The sequence below is a fragment of the Tupaia chinensis genome, unplaced genomic scaffold (assembly GCF_000334495.1).
Source record: "Tupaia chinensis unplaced genomic scaffold, TupChi_1.0 Scaffold143593_1, whole genome shotgun sequence".
NCBI lineage: Eukaryota > Metazoa > Chordata > Mammalia > Scandentia > Tupaiidae > Tupaia > Tupaia belangeri.
Genome location: NW_006203439.1, coordinates 363,335 through 381,241, shown reverse-complemented (window position 1 = coordinate 381,241; position 17,907 = coordinate 363,335). Strand labels below are relative to the sequence as shown.

At 39.8% G+C, this 17,907-nt stretch overlaps 1 protein-coding gene across 1 annotated transcript in view; it reads right to left on the bottom strand.

Annotated features, from left to right (window-relative positions):
• Positions 1-17,907, bottom strand: part of MORC1 (MORC family CW-type zinc finger 1) — a 195,307-nt gene that overhangs the window by 6,328 nt on the left and 171,072 nt on the right. The window contains exons 25-28 of the mRNA XM_006164206.1: positions 17,066-17,212; positions 11,076-11,163; positions 9,360-9,413; positions 413-607 (exon numbers count right to left, since the gene is read on the bottom strand). Of these exons, the coding sequence (XP_006164268.1) occupies positions 413-607; positions 9,360-9,413; positions 11,076-11,163; positions 17,066-17,212 (484 nt within the window). The remainder of the gene's footprint in view (positions 1-412; positions 608-9,359; positions 9,414-11,075; positions 11,164-17,065; positions 17,213-17,907) is intronic.

Below are 17,907 nucleotides of genomic sequence, written 5' to 3'. Positions count from 1 at the left end.
TATATATATATATATAAATTGCAAACAAAATTGACAGTAATCCATACATACAGTATTTCCTGACTGTCCAATCTCTCCTCTAAAATTAGGAGCATTTATATTTTTTGATATTAAGATGAAAATGAAATATTTTGCTTTCTAAGAAAAATGAAAAAGTCCTAATGGACACATACTACTGATGATTTATCAAGAGTGATCATCTTGTTGAAAAGCACAGCAAAGATTCTGATTTTTTGAAGAGAAAAAAATTAAATGCTCTAATATACACTTCGAAGTTAGTTTATGTATGACTCCCTGATCTTGCAGAGGTTGACTGAGTGGTCCGAGGTCAGCGCGTGAGTGTTAGGAGAGGAAGCAGCCAAGTGCTCTTTCCAGAGCACATCCCACACTCACGTATGGTGTCGTCACTCACCAGCTGAAGTTTCTCCAACAACGCTGCTAATTTTACACGGAGATCGTTCAGTTTATCCTCAGTCATTTTTCTTTTCTCTTCACATTTTCCCAGAGAGATTTCATTAAGCACGCCTCTCGTATTTGCATCATAGATAATGGACTGCACTTTTTTCTTTAGGTTTTTTTCATACTGAACCATGTAAATATTCTGAATCTGGGAGTGTTTAAAGAAAAAAACAGTTTTACTATACTTACAAAATATTATTCCCTCCTAATACCACAAGACAATTTCACATTCCAATTCTGAGCTTAAATACCGAGTGTCAACTCTCTATGTAAGTGCTATGGGTGGTTTAAATTGTAGACATACTGATACCCTTTAGGAACTTACACTCTGATGGGAGAGGAAGAGGGAGGGACAAAAAATACGCTATATTCTAGTAGTTAAAAGGACGAGAGAAGCACCTCCAAAGCAAGCTGCTGTAGAATGAAGAGAGAATTCAGTGAAGTTGAGTCTACCCTCCCACAGTGGTGTCAGACTGTTCAAGGCACAAAGAGAGCAGGTGCCCGTGACCCTCCCTCTCTCCACAGCACAGCAAGTGACTCCTAAGCAGTGACAGAGTGGCCAGCCACTTCAGCTGCCTTGGCAGTCTGCAGCATCTGTAAAGCACAGCAGCTACAATAGGAGGAATTAGGAATTCCTTCTCCTCCCACTCCCGTAGGGTTTCTGAACCTAACGCAAAGAGTGCAAATAGTTACACATGTGAGCTGTTGCTAATCCAACAGTCTATGTTGCTTTCCAAAATTTAATGGTGTGCCTGAGGCACTCTGAAATGGAAGTACTGGACAGATCAAATGCTTCAATTTCAGAATGACATCAATCGCTTGTCTCAACATTTCCAGAGGGCTGGGGGACCTTCCAAGAAAGGAGTACAGGACAAATCCCATTCTGATAAACATTTGGATGTTTCTGTAATGAGATTTCTGTGTTCTGATAAGACTTGATGCCAGGAATATTGTTAAGGTAGCCTCATTTTCCTTCTGGGCCTACCTGATCCCCTTCTGTACCTCCACCACATTAACACGTGCAGAGCCTCCCCACGTTGTCCACATCATTTACTTCCTTAGCTACTCACTAGCCTCATGAGTTTCCCTTCTGTCTGTAAAATCCTTTAAACAAACAACAAGGCTCTACATATATAACATTCTCGTTAATAAACATTCACTAATTACTTTGTAAGCTTAAGGTATTGAATTTAATTGCTAGTAATACAAAGATCTATAAGGTACAGTCTTTGCCCTCAAGAACTTTCTGGTCTACAGCATGAGAGAATGGAAGTGCACAGATAGTATATCTTATGAAGGGGCACTGTGTTCTCAAGCAAGGCTTAGATATTATTAGGGTTGAGAGAAGGGTGCAAATTCTCCATTTAATTCAAGAGCCCTGAAGATCTGACTTATAAAAGCTGACTTAAGTTTATACCAGCAACTTACCCTATGATCACCTGCACTTTTCAAATAATACAAATTGAGAAGAGTATTTGAAAGTAGAGACCCAAATACTCCCCATGTTGGGTAGCACTGGCTGTGTGTGTGTGTGTGTGTGTGTGTGTGTGTGTGTGTGTGTGCAGTTGTAGTCCATTAAAAGTGAGACTAACTGGGGCCAGCAAATGCTGATTACATCACTGGATTCTCACATGGTTGACTCAAGTCCTGGACCTGGTGGCTTGAAACTCATGCCAGGCGCAAGTACATGCATCCCAGGAGGAGAATGGAGGAGAAGAGACTACAATGTGGCCATCCCCTCTGGGAAGTTATTTCTCACTTTCCTTCTCACTGTCTCTGTCTCTCTCTCTCTTTGGCAAGTGCATATGTCCTATGGCGAGAACCTCTAAAAAAATAATAAATAAAAATTAAAATAACAGTGAGACTAATTATGATATCTGTATACTGCCATGTAAAATAAAATCGTAAATTTGCAGAATATTTTTTAAAATTTTATTATTATTTTTAATTTCCTAAGGAGCACACACACTTACGAGAGAGAGACAGAAAGAGAGGGAAAATAAGAAAGCAAGCCACCAGGTCTGGGACTTGAACCATGGTCAACTATGTGGGAGTCCAATGCCTTTACCACCATACCTAACCTGTTGGCTCCAAATTTGTAGAATCTTAAACTACCTGGAAGCTAGTGTGAGGCAAAGAGAATCTGACTGAAGAGCTTGATTTAGCTGTGTATGGTCTTACCCCATTTAGTAAGTTCTAGGCCTCATTCTTCCAGGAATGCAGTAAACTCACTCCTGCCTCAGGCCTTTGCTTTCTTTTGCTGCTGCTTCTTTTGGTTAGTTCAATCCTGATCTGTGTAAGGCTCATTCCTTGCCTCGGGTCTGTGTCAAAACACCACCTCTTCAGATACTATTTTCTGAAATAGCCTCCCTTCCCCAACACCTTGTCTACTCTCTAGCCCTGCACAATAACTCTATGGCACACCATGTCCTACGTTTGTTTATTTATTTATGTGTTTATCATCTATCATTATGTGACTGTACACTATGTTTTATTTATGTGTTTATCACCTATTTCTCCCTCTAGAATGTAATCACCACGTGAAAAAAAAAAAAAAAGAAAAAGAAAAAAAAAAAGATTTGGTTTTGTTTGCCTCCGCAACTCCAGGGTCTGGCACACAGCACACATTGTGGGGAGCCCAGAGATACCTGTATAATAAGGAAATTTCAAACACTGGGAAAGCCCTGTCTTGAAATCCACACCACCTCTGCAGATGCTGAAGGGGAATCCACTTTTGAACACCTTCGATTCAGACTACAAGAGGTCAAGGGCTTCTAACTCCGGGCAAGGATCCCACAGATGCTTCCTGTGGCAAACCTAGGGAAGAACATCACCCACGCTCTGAAGGTGAATAGGGTGAAGAGCTCAGACCAAGTGGAACAAGAAAATGAGGATCATACATTGTTGAGATGTCACCAGTCACTTAGAGTTCTTAGTTTTCAAAGCTCTAGAATTTTACAGCTTTCAGAGTTTTATAGCCATACTGAATAATAATAGTTAGGGAACACTTTTTTAATGAAAGTACTAAAAAACCCTAAATTTAAAAGAAACATAAAATATTAAAGTCAACATTCTTTAGAAAAACAACAGTGCTGCTTATCAGTCATAAAAAGGAACAAGCTGTTGACACACTTGTATGGAGATGAAGTGAAGCTGAATGAATAAAGTCAATTGCAAAATGACACAGACTGTATGATTCCATATCTGTAACATGCTGGACATGACACAGTGATGAGATAGAGAGCAGATTAGTCGGTGTCAGGGTTGAGGGTGTTTGTGGGAGGGGATGGGTGTGATGTTAAAGGAGACAAAAGGGAGACATTTATGGCCAAGGCCATTATGTGGAGATTACAGAACTCAACATGTATGGTAAAATGACCCAAAGCTATTCACGCACACACTAACCAATTTCAATTTTCTGGTTTTGATACAGTCCTATAATTATGTACAATGTGAGCAGTGGAGAAAACTGAGTGGTGAGTATATAGTATCTCTTTCTACTATTTTTGCAATTTCCATTACATCCATAATTATTTAGAAATTAAAGAAAAAAAAAAAGAAACTTTAACATTGTTGGTATAGGTGTTTGCGCTCACCCGACAGACAGAGAGAGACAGCGATACAGAAAGCAAGAAATCACCACCCAGGTGGGATGGCCATGCTGCAATCCCTTCTCCTCCATTCCCCTCTTGGGATCTTGAGCACGCACTCACATGTGCCCGGCGTGAGTTTTAAGCCACCAGGTCTAGGACTTGAACCGCGGTCAACTACATGGGAGTCCAGCGACATAGCCATTACGCTAACTGCTGGTCCCAAAGATAGCAATTTTGACACTGGAAAAGAACATCTAGTTGTATTAACATTTTAATTAAGGTGAAAAGAGAATTCTGAGAAAATGAGAGGCTTAGTTCTGTTGCTTAAACCCACTCTTGTAAGGTATTGGTGGTGGGTCAGAAGGAATTCTTTCCAAACTCCATTAATTCAGAACAGAATTAGGATTTGAAAGAAAAGATTTTCAACTGAAATTGAAATCTTCTGCCTTGAATTTAAAATGTCAGAGTTCAGGCAGCTTTAAAGCTCCAGAATTCTAACAAGTTTGTGTAAAGGAAGGAAGGCCCACAAGACCTGTAAATTTTGTACCACACAAACAGGGAAAAGGACGTCAGTGAATGTTTATGTAGGCAGATGTTCCAACAGAAACAATCAATTTTGATTCAATGCAAAAATATTAAGGTCCAGATGCTTTCGAAGGTACTGACTAAATGCCATTAGAACACAGAGATTAATAAGAGGGAATTTCTAACTTCAAGAATTCTATTATCTAGTTGAGAAGTACATGAAATCCGAGGGACTATTATAATACAAGGCAAAAACTTTAATGAATGGCAAAATAGAATTCTAACAACCTTTGTTATAAGGTTCTTACAGAACAAAGAGAGGTCAAGATTAATTTCCCATGGAGAAACTAAGGGAAGTTTCAGGTAAAAGATAAATTGACCCACCTCTGAGTAGGATGGGAAGGAAAGCAGGAGGCCTACTGTGGACTGGGAAAGTGTGGAGAAAGGTTCAGGGTAGGCCAGTATTGATGGGTTGGAACAACTCTGGAATCCTCATTTAGGAAAGAGAAGATGGCTTGAGGGAGGAAAGAGTAAAAGATGGTGGGCTAGGAACAGGTGCTGCAGGATCACCAACGTCATCAAGAAATCATTTACTGCCAATAACAGGTATGAAAACCACTGACGCGGCGAGGGCAAGGTGACCAAAGAGGTCTGTGGTCAGGGTGAAGTGACCAGAGAAAAAAGAGTCCCACTGTGCTTTGACATGGCTTTATGTATTGAAAGTACACACCTTAAAGGAGGTTGACCAGATTTGTCTTCTACATAGATTTCAAAACATGGTTTTTAAGTTTTTGTAACTGTTCTCTTAAAGCTACCAGTCACTTGGAGAGTCCCTAACATGGAGCAATTCCATTGTTAGGCAAGTCATGATTCCAATTGTTCTGTTTTGCTTGCAACATCTCAGTTTCAACAGGAACTCCTGGACTCTTGATTGTTTACTTTGCTTTGATTCTTTGAATCTCACTGCCCTGAATATTAAGGAGATTCTACTCATTAGCTATGTTAACAACACTTATTCATTCTATCCTCCAGGACATAACACCCTGACTCCATTATTGATGGTGTGGACATTAGAAAAAAATACCATTTAGAAACAGATATAGAAAGGAATATATAAGCTTGAATAAACTAAGGTATATGCCGGTATAGTTTTTAGCATATTTTAAACTTTTATAGTGTATTTATTTCTTTATATTTTAGAGAGATTTTTTTTCTATAGGGCACATGCACTGACTGGAGAGACAGATAGAAAGTGAGAAATCACCCCCCAGAGGATGGCCACTCCTCGATCCCTTCTTCTCTATTCTTCTCTTAGGAATTTGGGCATGCACACACATGTGCCTGGTGTGAGTTTTAAGCCACCAAGTCTGGGACTTGAACCACAGTCAACTATGTGGGAGTCCAGCAACATAATCATGATGCTATCTGCTGGTCCCATGGTAGTGTACTTAGACCAGAGTCCCCTAACTAATAAAGACTATGGGAAGATTCAGGAGCCTAAAAGCTCTTCAGGCTGACTGCCATGGACTTCCACTTGGAACAATCTATTTCTTGTGGGGCATTAAGTAAACCCACCCACTTGTCAAGGTCTACAGTAAGCTAAAAATAATTCTTCTACACAAACAGGCTGAGAAATTGTAATACACCTACTATAAAAAATACATGTGAACTCTATCACAAAGGTTAAGCCTAGATAAGAATAAAAATTTTTAAAAGAACTATTTAACTTACTTAACTTTTACTTATTTATTTGCTTATTTTAATTTGACCAGAGGAGGACAGAGCAAGAGTGAGAGAGAGAGGGAGAGAGAAAGAAAGAGAGAGAGAGGGAAAGTGAGAAAGCAAGCCGCCAAGTCCAGGACTTGAACCACGGTCGGCCATGTGGGAGTTCAGCGTCCTGAACCACCATGCCGTCTGTTGGCCCCAATAAATTTTTTTTTGAGAGGTTTTTGCTTTAGGGCACATGTGCTCGCCGGAAAGACAGAGATACAGAGAGACAGAAAGCGAGAAATCACCCCCCAGGGGGGATGGCCACGCTGCAATCCCTTCTCCTCCATTCTCCTCTTGGGATCTTGGGCACATACGCACAGGCGCCTGGAGTGAGTTTAAGCCACCGGGTCTAGGACTCGAACCGCAGTTGACTACATGGGAGTCCAGTGACATAGCCATTACTCTAACTGCTGGTTCCCCCCAATAAAATTTTAAAAATGTGATATAATTAATTTTGGAGTGGGACAAATTCAGGTTCTAGTCCTGGATCTGATACTTAACTTCATGACACTAGAATATTATATTCATAAATCTCCATTTCTTCACTACTAAAATGGAAAGAGGCCTCTGTCTCCCAAAGGTGTGGGGGCTGAATGACGTAATATATCAAAAAGGCCTAGTCCAGTGCCTGGCTCTTGGGGGTTCTCAATCAATCACAGTTTTACATTAGTCGATAAAAATATTAGTGCTAGGACAGGGTCTAAAATATACTGGAAGTAAACTACCTTTCATTCTAGTTAGGAAATACTGACAAGTCTTCAAACTGAATATGTTCAATTATTTATTCGCAGCAAATTATTACTCAGAAAATAAATAAATCTACTTTTCAGTTGAACAGTAATAAGAAACTAGTAACTATAACCTCGGTCTGTTCTAGTTGTTTAGGCCAGTTGCCATTCAGAAATATCAGAGGTAAACATAAACTGGTCAACAATGGTTGTTAAATTTAGGCACTCCTTAAAAATTTGAACACTCCATGATAACAGTCTTTTTTAAGAAGGAATCTGTTTTAGGGCCTAGTTTTCATTTCCAGTTGCCTAGCCATATCTTTTTGGAATTTATTTCATAATTCCTTGTCACTTATGACACAAGGATGTTCAGATGTACTCCATCACCTGCAAAAAAGAGGGGTGGGGCCCTGGCTTATATCGTGCTTTGCACAACTCCAGAGGGTGCTGCTCACCTCCACTTGTTATAAATTTGCATGTCATTATGACAGTTTTCCAGAATATGGCTGTAAGCATTAGGACATGGAAAACAATGTTGATGAATGTGCTAGAGATAGCGTTGTAGACGGGATTGAGAAAACACAGATAAGGTGTCAATGAAGACATAATACCACAATATTGATCCTGATGCCATGGAAAGTTCTAGGCCACTGTGGCCTTTACAATGAGTTGGGGAACCTCAGTAGCCATTTTGGCTCCAACAGTAATCCCCTATCAGTTTTGCCAATTTCACATCTCGGTGTCCAGGTTTTTTTGAGTGAAATAAGGGAGTTGAAGGCAGATGAGTTTTAGATATTTCTATAGTAGGACTAAAGGACATTCCAGACCTCTTTCTTCCCAGGAACTCATGAAGGGGTAGATACATAACATTGTTTGGTGACTGTTAAAAAAGGAAAAAGGGGCCAGCAGGTGGCATGGTGGTTAAGGTGCTGGACCTCCATATGCTGAACATGTTTCCAGTCCTGGATCTGGGGGCTTGAAAATCACGCCAGGTTCATGTGTGAGTGTGCCCAGTATCCCAAGAGAGTAGAGGTGAAGGAACTGCAGTGTGGCCATACTCCCTGGGGGGTGATTTATCATTTCTTTCTCACCATCTGTCTCTCTCTCCGGAAAGCACACACGTTCAGCAAAACCTCTTTAAAAAAGAAAAAACTACCAACAGAGAAAGGTTGTAAAGAAATACACAAACATAATAATATTAGTAATCTTAAGTAGTAGATTAGTAATCTTAATTAAATTTTTTTTCGCTATAGGGCGCGTGCACTCGTCAGACAGACAGAGAGAGACAGAGAGACAGAAAGCGAGAAATCATCCCCCAGGGGGGATGGTCACACCGCAATCCCTTCTCCTCCATTCTCCTCTGGGATCTTGGGCACGCATGCACACGCGCCCGGCGTGAGTTTTAAGCCACCGGGTCCGGGATGCGAACCGCGGTCGACTACGTGGGAGTCCAGCGACATAGCCATTACGCTAACTGCTGGTTCCTTAATTAAATTTTTTTTTTTAATTTTGAGAGGTTTTTGCTATAGGGTGTGTGTGCTCACCAGAAAGACAGAGAGAGACAGAGAGTCAGAAAGCGAGAAATCATCCCCCAGGGGGGATGGTCACGCCGCAATCCCCTCTCCTTCATTCTCCTCTCGGGATCTTGGGCACGCATGCATACATGCCTGGCGTGAGTTTAAGCCACCAGCTCCAGGACTCAAACCGTGGAAGACTACATGGGAGTTCAGTGACATAGCCATTATGCCAACTGCTGGTCCTGAGATTACTAGTAATCTTAGTCTAGTAAGAGGGATGGTTTGGGAGTATGATTAAATTTCATTCAATTCCTTTTACTTCTTAGATTAGCATGAAATAATTTTATAGCTACTATTATATTGGAAAAATCATAAACTTAAAAAACTATTGATAAGGTACTAAAGAAAAAATCCAGAGAGATCAAATTGTCTGACATTTAAAACTTCAATCTATAATTTCAGCTTTCGTCTAATGTTTTGAGGATTCAGTGAAGATGTCTCTTAGAGTCTAAATATCCTGTTTCCTGATCAAAATATAGTCTTACTTGTAGTGGTTCATAAGCTTCATGTTGTGGAAACATTTGCATTTTAAAATTCAAAAAGATGCTGTTTTATGACATCTGATATGCTACACATTAATCTAAGTCTTGATAAGTGAATGCAAATTTGATTTCCTTCCAAACCTAACATTTGGAAATGTACATTATTTCTCCTTTGGAACACAGGATCATTTAGAATATAAATGGCTGCATTGAAAGGAAGCTTACCTGGTTGAAACACATTTTCAGTTTTTTGTTTGTCTGCTCTGGGCACTGTTCCAGCTGTTTTTACAAATGATAATAGAACAGGATATTAACTTGCAGAGAATGAGCTATTTACAACAGAGTTATAACATGAAGTATCTAGTATAAAAAAGGATCAAAGCCTCGAACTGGCCAGCATTTGTACTATGGGTCTTTTAAGTCTGGGTCTCATTATATTCATTAACTAAATTATACCTCAGTTCATTTCAAAAAAGGATTGAGGCAGTTTACATAGATAAATATAGCATTGTTTCAAAAAAGTGCAAATTTAAACAAACAGATAAACAAGATGTAGGAAAATAAACTGATAAAATAATATATATGCAAAGGAAGATGTCAAGAAGGCAGTTGGAATCTGGATTTCTAGGAAGAGAGTGGAGAGAAACAGACTGGGAGTCACTACATATGAAACAATATTTAAAGTCAAAAACTACAAGAAGCCATGTAGAAAAGGCATTCAACAGAGACAGCAAAGTGGGCCAGGAAGGAGCGCTCAGAGAGGCCCACAGCTGAAACCAAGGAGGGCAGGAGCTGCCACAAAGAAGGGGAGGAGGAAGGAAGGGGCAAGATGTCATCAGGGAAAGCCTCAGAAGCAAGTGCTTCGAGAAGGTGAAAGGGGAGGCAGAACTGAAGGACACCGTGGACTCTCCCTCCTACCCCCAGGAATTCCTTAAGGACTCGAAACACATCATTATTTAACAGCTATTTTTAAAAAGATAGAAAAATGACCCAGAGAGAGAGTTGTAATATACTGGGTTGAAGGCCCCAGGAAGTCAGGTAAGATGAAAGGTGACTATCGCATTTGGCAGCATAGAGGACACTGGTGGCCCTGACAAGAACGGTCCCAGATAAGTAGTGAGTCAGAAGAGGCTGAGGTGAGAGCAGAAGGCAAAGAAGCAGAATCAGTGCTCACAGATTAGAAACGAGGAACTTCACCTAGGGCCACACTGCAGCACATGGCAGTCTGTGGTATCATAATCTATGCTCTTTTCATCAGCAGCCTCTCCTGATGTGCCCATCACTTCCCTCAGCAACACTGAGCGTGGAAGTGAGAAGGGGCCTCCCGGGGTCCTGGGCCAGGCTGGCTCATCTCTGCACTTTGCCGGCACCTTTGCTTGGCCTCAGGTACCACTTCACTCAGCCTCACCACAGCCCTGGAGGACGAGGCCACTTGAGGACTGCCCACTGTTACTTGAACAGGGCCACGTGCACACCAAGTAGCCAAAGCTGTCCTCCTAATCAAAGTGACTGTTCCTGGGAGGAGATTTGGTGAATGCAGTTTCTACATGTTTCCTGGTGATAGTTTAGGGATTCCAGCAGGACTCATGTTCGAGGTACCTAATGTGGTGAGCTATCCAATCCTCTGCATAGCACCATAGAATAGGAGGACGTGGATCTAAGGAACAGAGACTATTTTTGGTGGGGGAAAGGGAAGTCAGGGATTATGCCCAGTTTCTTTTGAGGTCTGCGACAGAGCTGAAGATACCAACCCATGACCACAATGATTTTAAACACAGCTATAATTCTGACTCATCCCTCACGCATTTGGTATAAAGATCTTTGGCTTCATTCACTTAAGCCACCCTTGATCTTTTACTAGTGACATTTTACATTCTTCTTTGCTGAAGATCAAAATCAGGCTATCTTATTATTCTTTTAGAGTTACAGAAGCCGGCTTACCTCAGAGCTTGTGACAAGTTCTTCCAGAGATACATGGTCAAATTCTGGTGGTAGCTGATACTCAGGGAAAAAATACAGAAGAACCTCCCTAGAAATGTAAGCACAGCAGAGAGGAATACACCAGGACAACAGACACAGCACTCACCTGTCAGAACTGAGTTCATCAGTGAATCACACATCTCAGCAAAGATGAACATTAGTTCCCCCCCAAATATTTTGTTTTCACTACTGGCATCAAGGTGTTCTTCACAGACTGGGAAGGTGAGTGGAGCTGTAAATGGGCAACAGGAGGGACCCAGTGGTGATGGAAATGTTCAGAGTCTTAAATTACTGATGTCGATATTCTGATTATGATAACTGTGGTATGGCTATGCGTGGTGTTATATTTGGGAAAAACTGGGTGACAAGTGTGTGTGCGCACGCCAGACAGAGAGAGACATAGAGACAGAAAGCGAGAAATCACCCCCCAGAGGGGATGGTCATGCCACAATCCCTTCTCCTCCATTCTCCTCTCGGGATCTTGGGCACGCACGCACACACGCCCGGCGTGAGTTTTAAGCCACCGGGTCTGGGACGCAAACCGCGGTCGATCACGTGGGAGTCCAGCGACATAGCCATTATGCTAACTGCTGGTTCCCTGCATTATTTCTTAACAAATACATGTGCATATATATTTATCTCAAAGAAAAATGTTTACAGGAAGTGGGGGAATCAGCAAGAGAGAGCTCACAGTGTCTGGCAATCCATAGCCAACTCATCCAGGAAAATTCTGCACCTGCTGGAGTGTTCTCTTCTGGAGAGAATTCAAACTTCTTGGAGGAAAATAGGATGGCCACAGGCTTACTGACATTTTTCCCTAAAAGATCCAAAGAACTTACGTCTCCAGAACCATTGTCAGAAATCACACATGGATCCTGTTCTTTTCAAACCTTGGTGGCATTGTTCTGACAGGCAGCTCATTCTGCTGAAGGCAGAGCACCCACCATTTTCTAGGATTAATCATCTACCTGACACATATTTCATTCCTGGGAGAGTGTGAACTCTAGAAATTTATAGCCACCACATCTTAACAGTGTATCATGTTTTTATGTTGAAGAGTTCCAAGAGCCTCATGTATATTATCTAAGGATTATATAAACTCTTTTCAGTTGTAAAATAGTATTGTATACCAAAAATAAAATAGCCCTTTCTCACACTGCTTACACTCTTGGTACTGTAACTATAAATATATTATTTATATTAATATTCATTTGCAATTTCAAGAAGATATAAGTCAAAGCATTAGAAATTCTCAGCATCACCCAAATATCAAATATAACCCACATGTGCACACTCGTTAGAATTATTTGCCTGACTAGGCTAGCAAATAGATGAAGGGGTTGAGAACAAGATTCCCCACTTAATATATACTGCACCCTATGATCGAAACTGATGGACTAAAAGATATACAAACACAAGAGATGGGTGTGAATGCCAGAGGTGGTGTGTGGAGGAGTGGGGCCTAGGGAAGGACATTTGCAGGAGGGATACAGAGGCAGAGCACTGATGGAATGGGGAGGTGTGGTGTTATCTGTTGAAGAGATTTTGATCAACTGGACTGGGGAGAAATGTTCACATATTGAAATGTTCACTTCATAAGCTAAACAATGTCATTAAATGTATATAATAAATATATAAATAAATAAATAATGAATAAAAAAGCCAAAAAAAAAAACATTGCTACAAAAAAGAAGAAGAAGAAGAAGAAGAAGAAGAAGAAGAAGAAGAAGAAGAAGAAGAAGAAGAAGAAGAAGAAGAAGAAGAAGAAAAAGGGTGTCTAAGAATGAGACCTCCTTATATATCAGATGAGGAGAAATCACATGGCATAGGAAGAAAGGCTATGACTGCAGTGTCTGGGAAAGGGACCGTGGTTAACATTATAGCTGGTTTGTTGGGGCATGAGGAGCTAGAGATTTTCTTACACAAATCTCCCCTGCTGTTCCCCAGATACAGATTCCCATTGCCCACCACAGGCCTGAAAATTCCTCCAAGCACTGATCCTTCCTATGGTGAATATAAATTCTTTGGTGTTTAAATTTAGAGCGAATATTGGGGCTGGATGGTGATAGGCCTGTAAAGCACAGCACTGTCTGAGGCTGATCCACATGGGAAGATTGCCAGTTCAAGTCTGGGAGACCTTGAGCATGCTGGCACACGTGTGTTCATGACCCAGGCCGGCTGAAGCTGGGGTGGGATCGTGGTGTCAAGAAATACACTTTTTTTTTAAGTGACTTTCTTTTTTAAACTTATTTTTGGTAATTTTAAATTCTAAGATAACATGTCTGTGCTACTGTAGAGTTGAAATAAACAGAGTCTGCATTATGATATTTACATATACAGTAATAAACTAAAATGAGACATTATAGTTTAGCCATTAAGAGCAAGGACTGGGGGACCAGCAGGTGACATGGTGGATAAGGCGCTGGACACTCCCACATGGCTGACCACGGTTCAAGTGCTGGAGCTGGTGACTTCCTTTCTCACTTTCTCTCTCTCTCTCTCTCTCTCTATCTCTCTCTCTGTCTCTCTCTCTCTGTATCTCTCTCTGGTAAAATTAAAATAAATGAATGAATCAATAAAATTAAATAAATAATAATTTTAAAATCTTAAAAAAAAAAAGAGCAAGGACTGGGAGGCAAGGTTGCCAGGGTTCAAATCCAGCTCTGCTACTTAAGAGTTACATTATGCAGTCCCACTTGTCTATTTTTGGTATTACTGCCTGGGTGAGCAAGCCAGGCTATGAAAGAGAGGCACTGTATGTCTCCACTCAATATATACTGAATGCCTGCCCTCTATGTCAGAAACTGAAAGACTGGAAGTTATAAAAGCATGGAGAACAATTGTGAATACTGGAGATAGTGTGAGAGGAGGGTGGAAATGGGGGAGGGTGAAAGGAAGGGAATCAAGGAGAAAAAGAATGAAGCAAAATGTTTAAGGGACACAAAAATGGAAAATTATTTGTTGATAATGTGTATGATATTATCTTCAACTGGACACAGCGTATTCATGCTGGGAAATGCTGTAATGATATACAGTGATTGAACATATAAAAAAAGAATAATAATAATAAAGAAAAATAAATAAAATATGACAAAAAAAGAATTACATAATGCTAGACAAGTAACTTAAGCTCTATACACCTCAGTTTTTTCATCAAAATAGAGACAACACGGGTGTCTATCTATAGGATTACTCTAAGCTCTTTGGAGAGAACTTGGCATAAAGTAAGTGCACAATAAATATGTACCATCATTATTATTGAAAGTGATATGAAATTTCATATTTCTCCAATATTTAAGGCTATTGGATTAAATGTAATAGTCTGAATTCCGGATCAGCTTATTTACCTCTAACTTCACACAACCTAGTCACCTAAATACCATTCATTGTCTTTTACAGCAATCTTTATAACTTTTTAACTAGAAGTATTTTTTAAATATATACTAATACATGTTGAACATGGTGTGGAAGGCACACGTTTTCTGATAGGGCATCTCTTTCTCTTTTTTCACTGGAGAAAGAGAGAAAAAGAGAAAGAAAGAAAGAAAGAAAGAAAGAAAGAAAGAAAGAAAGAAAGAAAGAGAGAGAGAGAGAGAGAGAGAAAGAAAGAAAGAAAGAAAGAAAGAAAGAAAGAAAGAAAGAAAGAAAGAAAGAAAGAAAGAAAGAAAGAAGTGGGGAAGGAGAAGGAGAGGGAGAGAGAGAAAGAAAGAGAAAGAGAAAGAGAAGAGAAAGAGAAGAGAAGAGAAGAGAAGAGAAGAGAAGAGAAGAGAAGAGAAGAGAAGAGAAAGAGAGAAAGAGAAAGAGAAACAGAGAGAGAAAGAGGGGGAAAGTGAGAAATCACCCCTGGGGGAATGGTCATGCTGCAATCCCTTCTCCTACATTTTGGCCTGGTTGCAGATATGCCCAGCGTGTCTTTCAAGTCACAGGGTGCAGACCCAAACAGCAAGGTCTGCCATGTAGATCCAGCCACCTTATCCACCATGTCACCAGTTGGCCCCCACAATCTGTATTTAAAGAAGTTACTCTATTTGGGAATTAAATAAATACATAAAACAAATTTTAAAAAAAATAAAATGGGAAATGCTAAATTAAGCATAATCATGTAATGAAAATGGACAGTAAAAACTATTTTTAATTAAATTATTCAGTTAGCATTAATTTAATACAGGTGAATTGACCCTACTGTGGCACTCTGGGAAAGGATAAGGATGATGCAGTCCAAAGAGAGCCAATTTGAGAAAATGCTCTATATACTTGAAAGATTTCCGACTTCTCTCTTTATCAGAGGACAAGCACATGGTGACCAGTTCTGGGTACAGAGAGCACATCCCCTCAACACCATACACAGCCAGCCAGTCTTCATGCTTGCAGGAATTTAAAGTCGCTAATACAAGGAACCTCATGTGGACCACTTACAAAACAGTGCAGTACCAAAAAGGGGAGAAGAAACTAACAAGTAAAATAACAAATCTGTTTTCACTGGGTGAAAAAGCAAAAGAGAAAACTAGGGAAATGAGAAGCTCATTTTGTGTAAACACAGAAAATTTAAGCTGGTACAGAATATTAAGACATCCAGGTTTCAGAGTCCTCAGCTGATAACAGTATGACAATTCTAAGCACTAAAGAGTCTACGAGTTCATTAGGGAGATGGTTTCTGGGAATTTTCTATTTTCTTTTGACGCCTAATGATAGAAGTGGATGTACTTTAAGGTCTTATTGTACTCGATCAGATTACCCTTTCTAAAAATCACATGTAGCTCATTAAAATGAATAGAGATGTTACAGTTAGATGAACAGAAATTAGCCAAGTAAAAAATAAGGAAAATGATAAATTTGAAAAGGAACTGTATTTAACTAGAAAAGAAAGTTAAGTAGCTATGCATCCAAACCCTGCTGCAACATACTCAGGTCTCTTACAGTATGGCAAGTAGGGAAATATACATATATACCTAATACATAAGACATATTTTATATGCTCATATACACATAATATATATATGTGTGTGTGTAATATATATGTATATATACACACATATTTACAGTGAGTGTGTGTATAATACTCAAGGTAGCCATCCTAAGAGAAAATACTATTCTAGCTAGGGCATGTTGTGTGTCCTCTTTGGCCCAGAGCTTCTTATCTTACATAGCTCCTCAAGACCCAACCAAAGTCTAAAAACCTCAACAAAACTGTGAACCCAACCAAACTCTATGAACCCCAACAACAAAATGCTAACTTAGCGGTGCCATTACTCCCACCCCCTGTCCTCCCACATGATACTTACTTTACAACACTCTTCTAAATACAGATTTCTTGGAATTGATCATAAAACTCCCACCTATCACCAGTCTCTATTTGGACAAACTCTGTATCTGGAATTTACCCCCTCCACCATGCCCAGGCATCTCTGTCCTTTCAGATCTGAGATCCAGATATCCACATTCCTCAAATAACTATGCCTATGAATGTTAACATTCAACACTGAACAAATAAGTAAAACTCCCTTCTCCTTAAATTCAGCATCTTAAAACTACAAATACAAACTTTTTAGAAGACATACCAATGTTATAAGAACCTCTGTGAAGAAAAAAGAAAGCAATAAGGAAAACACAGTAAGAATTCTTTATTACGTTGAAGAGAAGACTATCCTCTACCATACTGCTGGCCATATAACAACAGGTAGTGACACAGTGCAACTGAGTGGTCAGAAAATGCATGACACATTTTTGCATAGAAAAATAGAAAAATACGGATGATTTTCCAATGACCCAATATTTCAGGCAACATCTAAACCCTGGTATGTATAAATCAGCATGGTTAGGAGACAAGTCACAAAGTTATTTTATTGAATTTTTGCAGTTACGTTACCACTCAGTAAAGAAAAAAATCAGCAGTTACCATGGCTTAAGAAGTTCAATGAAGCACATGGAAATATGTTAGCAAATACTTTTACCTTAAATTAGATGTCAGTTTTTTCACTGTTTCCTTTACAGAGGTGCTCTGAGAAGACTGTGTCGGCAAAGAATCTGCTTTATAACCACTACTCTCACAAGGTCTGGCTTTCTGTCCAGAACCGGGATTTACATCTCCTACTGGTGCCCTGGGGAAACAGAATTTTATCATTTCACTGTAGAAATCATATTAGATGCTAATAATTTTAAAAGCAATATACAAAAAATTAAATATTAACACATAAAAAATAAAACAAGGATCTAAATATAATGCTGAAAATAGCCACATATTCAGTTACATTCTTCTTAATTAGAAGAATTACTGTTTATTCCTGTCACATATTGTTTCAAGGTTTTGAAGAAGCCACAATTAAGTAGAACTGGTGATAATTTATTCTTAACAGCAATAATCATATACCATTTGTTATTTATTTGCTAAAAGAGACTTTTAAACTAAAGTTCTATTTTAGTCTGAGAGAATTGCACAGAAATAAAACAAAAAAGGGAGTAAGTCAAGGGACCACCAGTTGGCATAATGGTTATGTAGCTGGACTGCCATGTAGCCTACCATGGTTCAAGTCCCGGACCCAGTGGCTTAAACTCACACTGGGCAAGTGTGCATGTGTGCTAAAGATCCTGAGAGAATGGAGAAGGGATTATGGCATGTCCACAATCCCTGGGGAGTTATTTCTCGCTTTCTGTCTGTCTCTCTCTGTCTTTCTGGAGAGCGCATGTACCCTATAGCCAAAACCTCTCTTCCATTCTGCCCCCCCCCCAAAAAAAAAACCTCACGATTTTGGGCGCATGTGCATGCATGCCCAAAATCCCAAGAGGAGAATGGAGG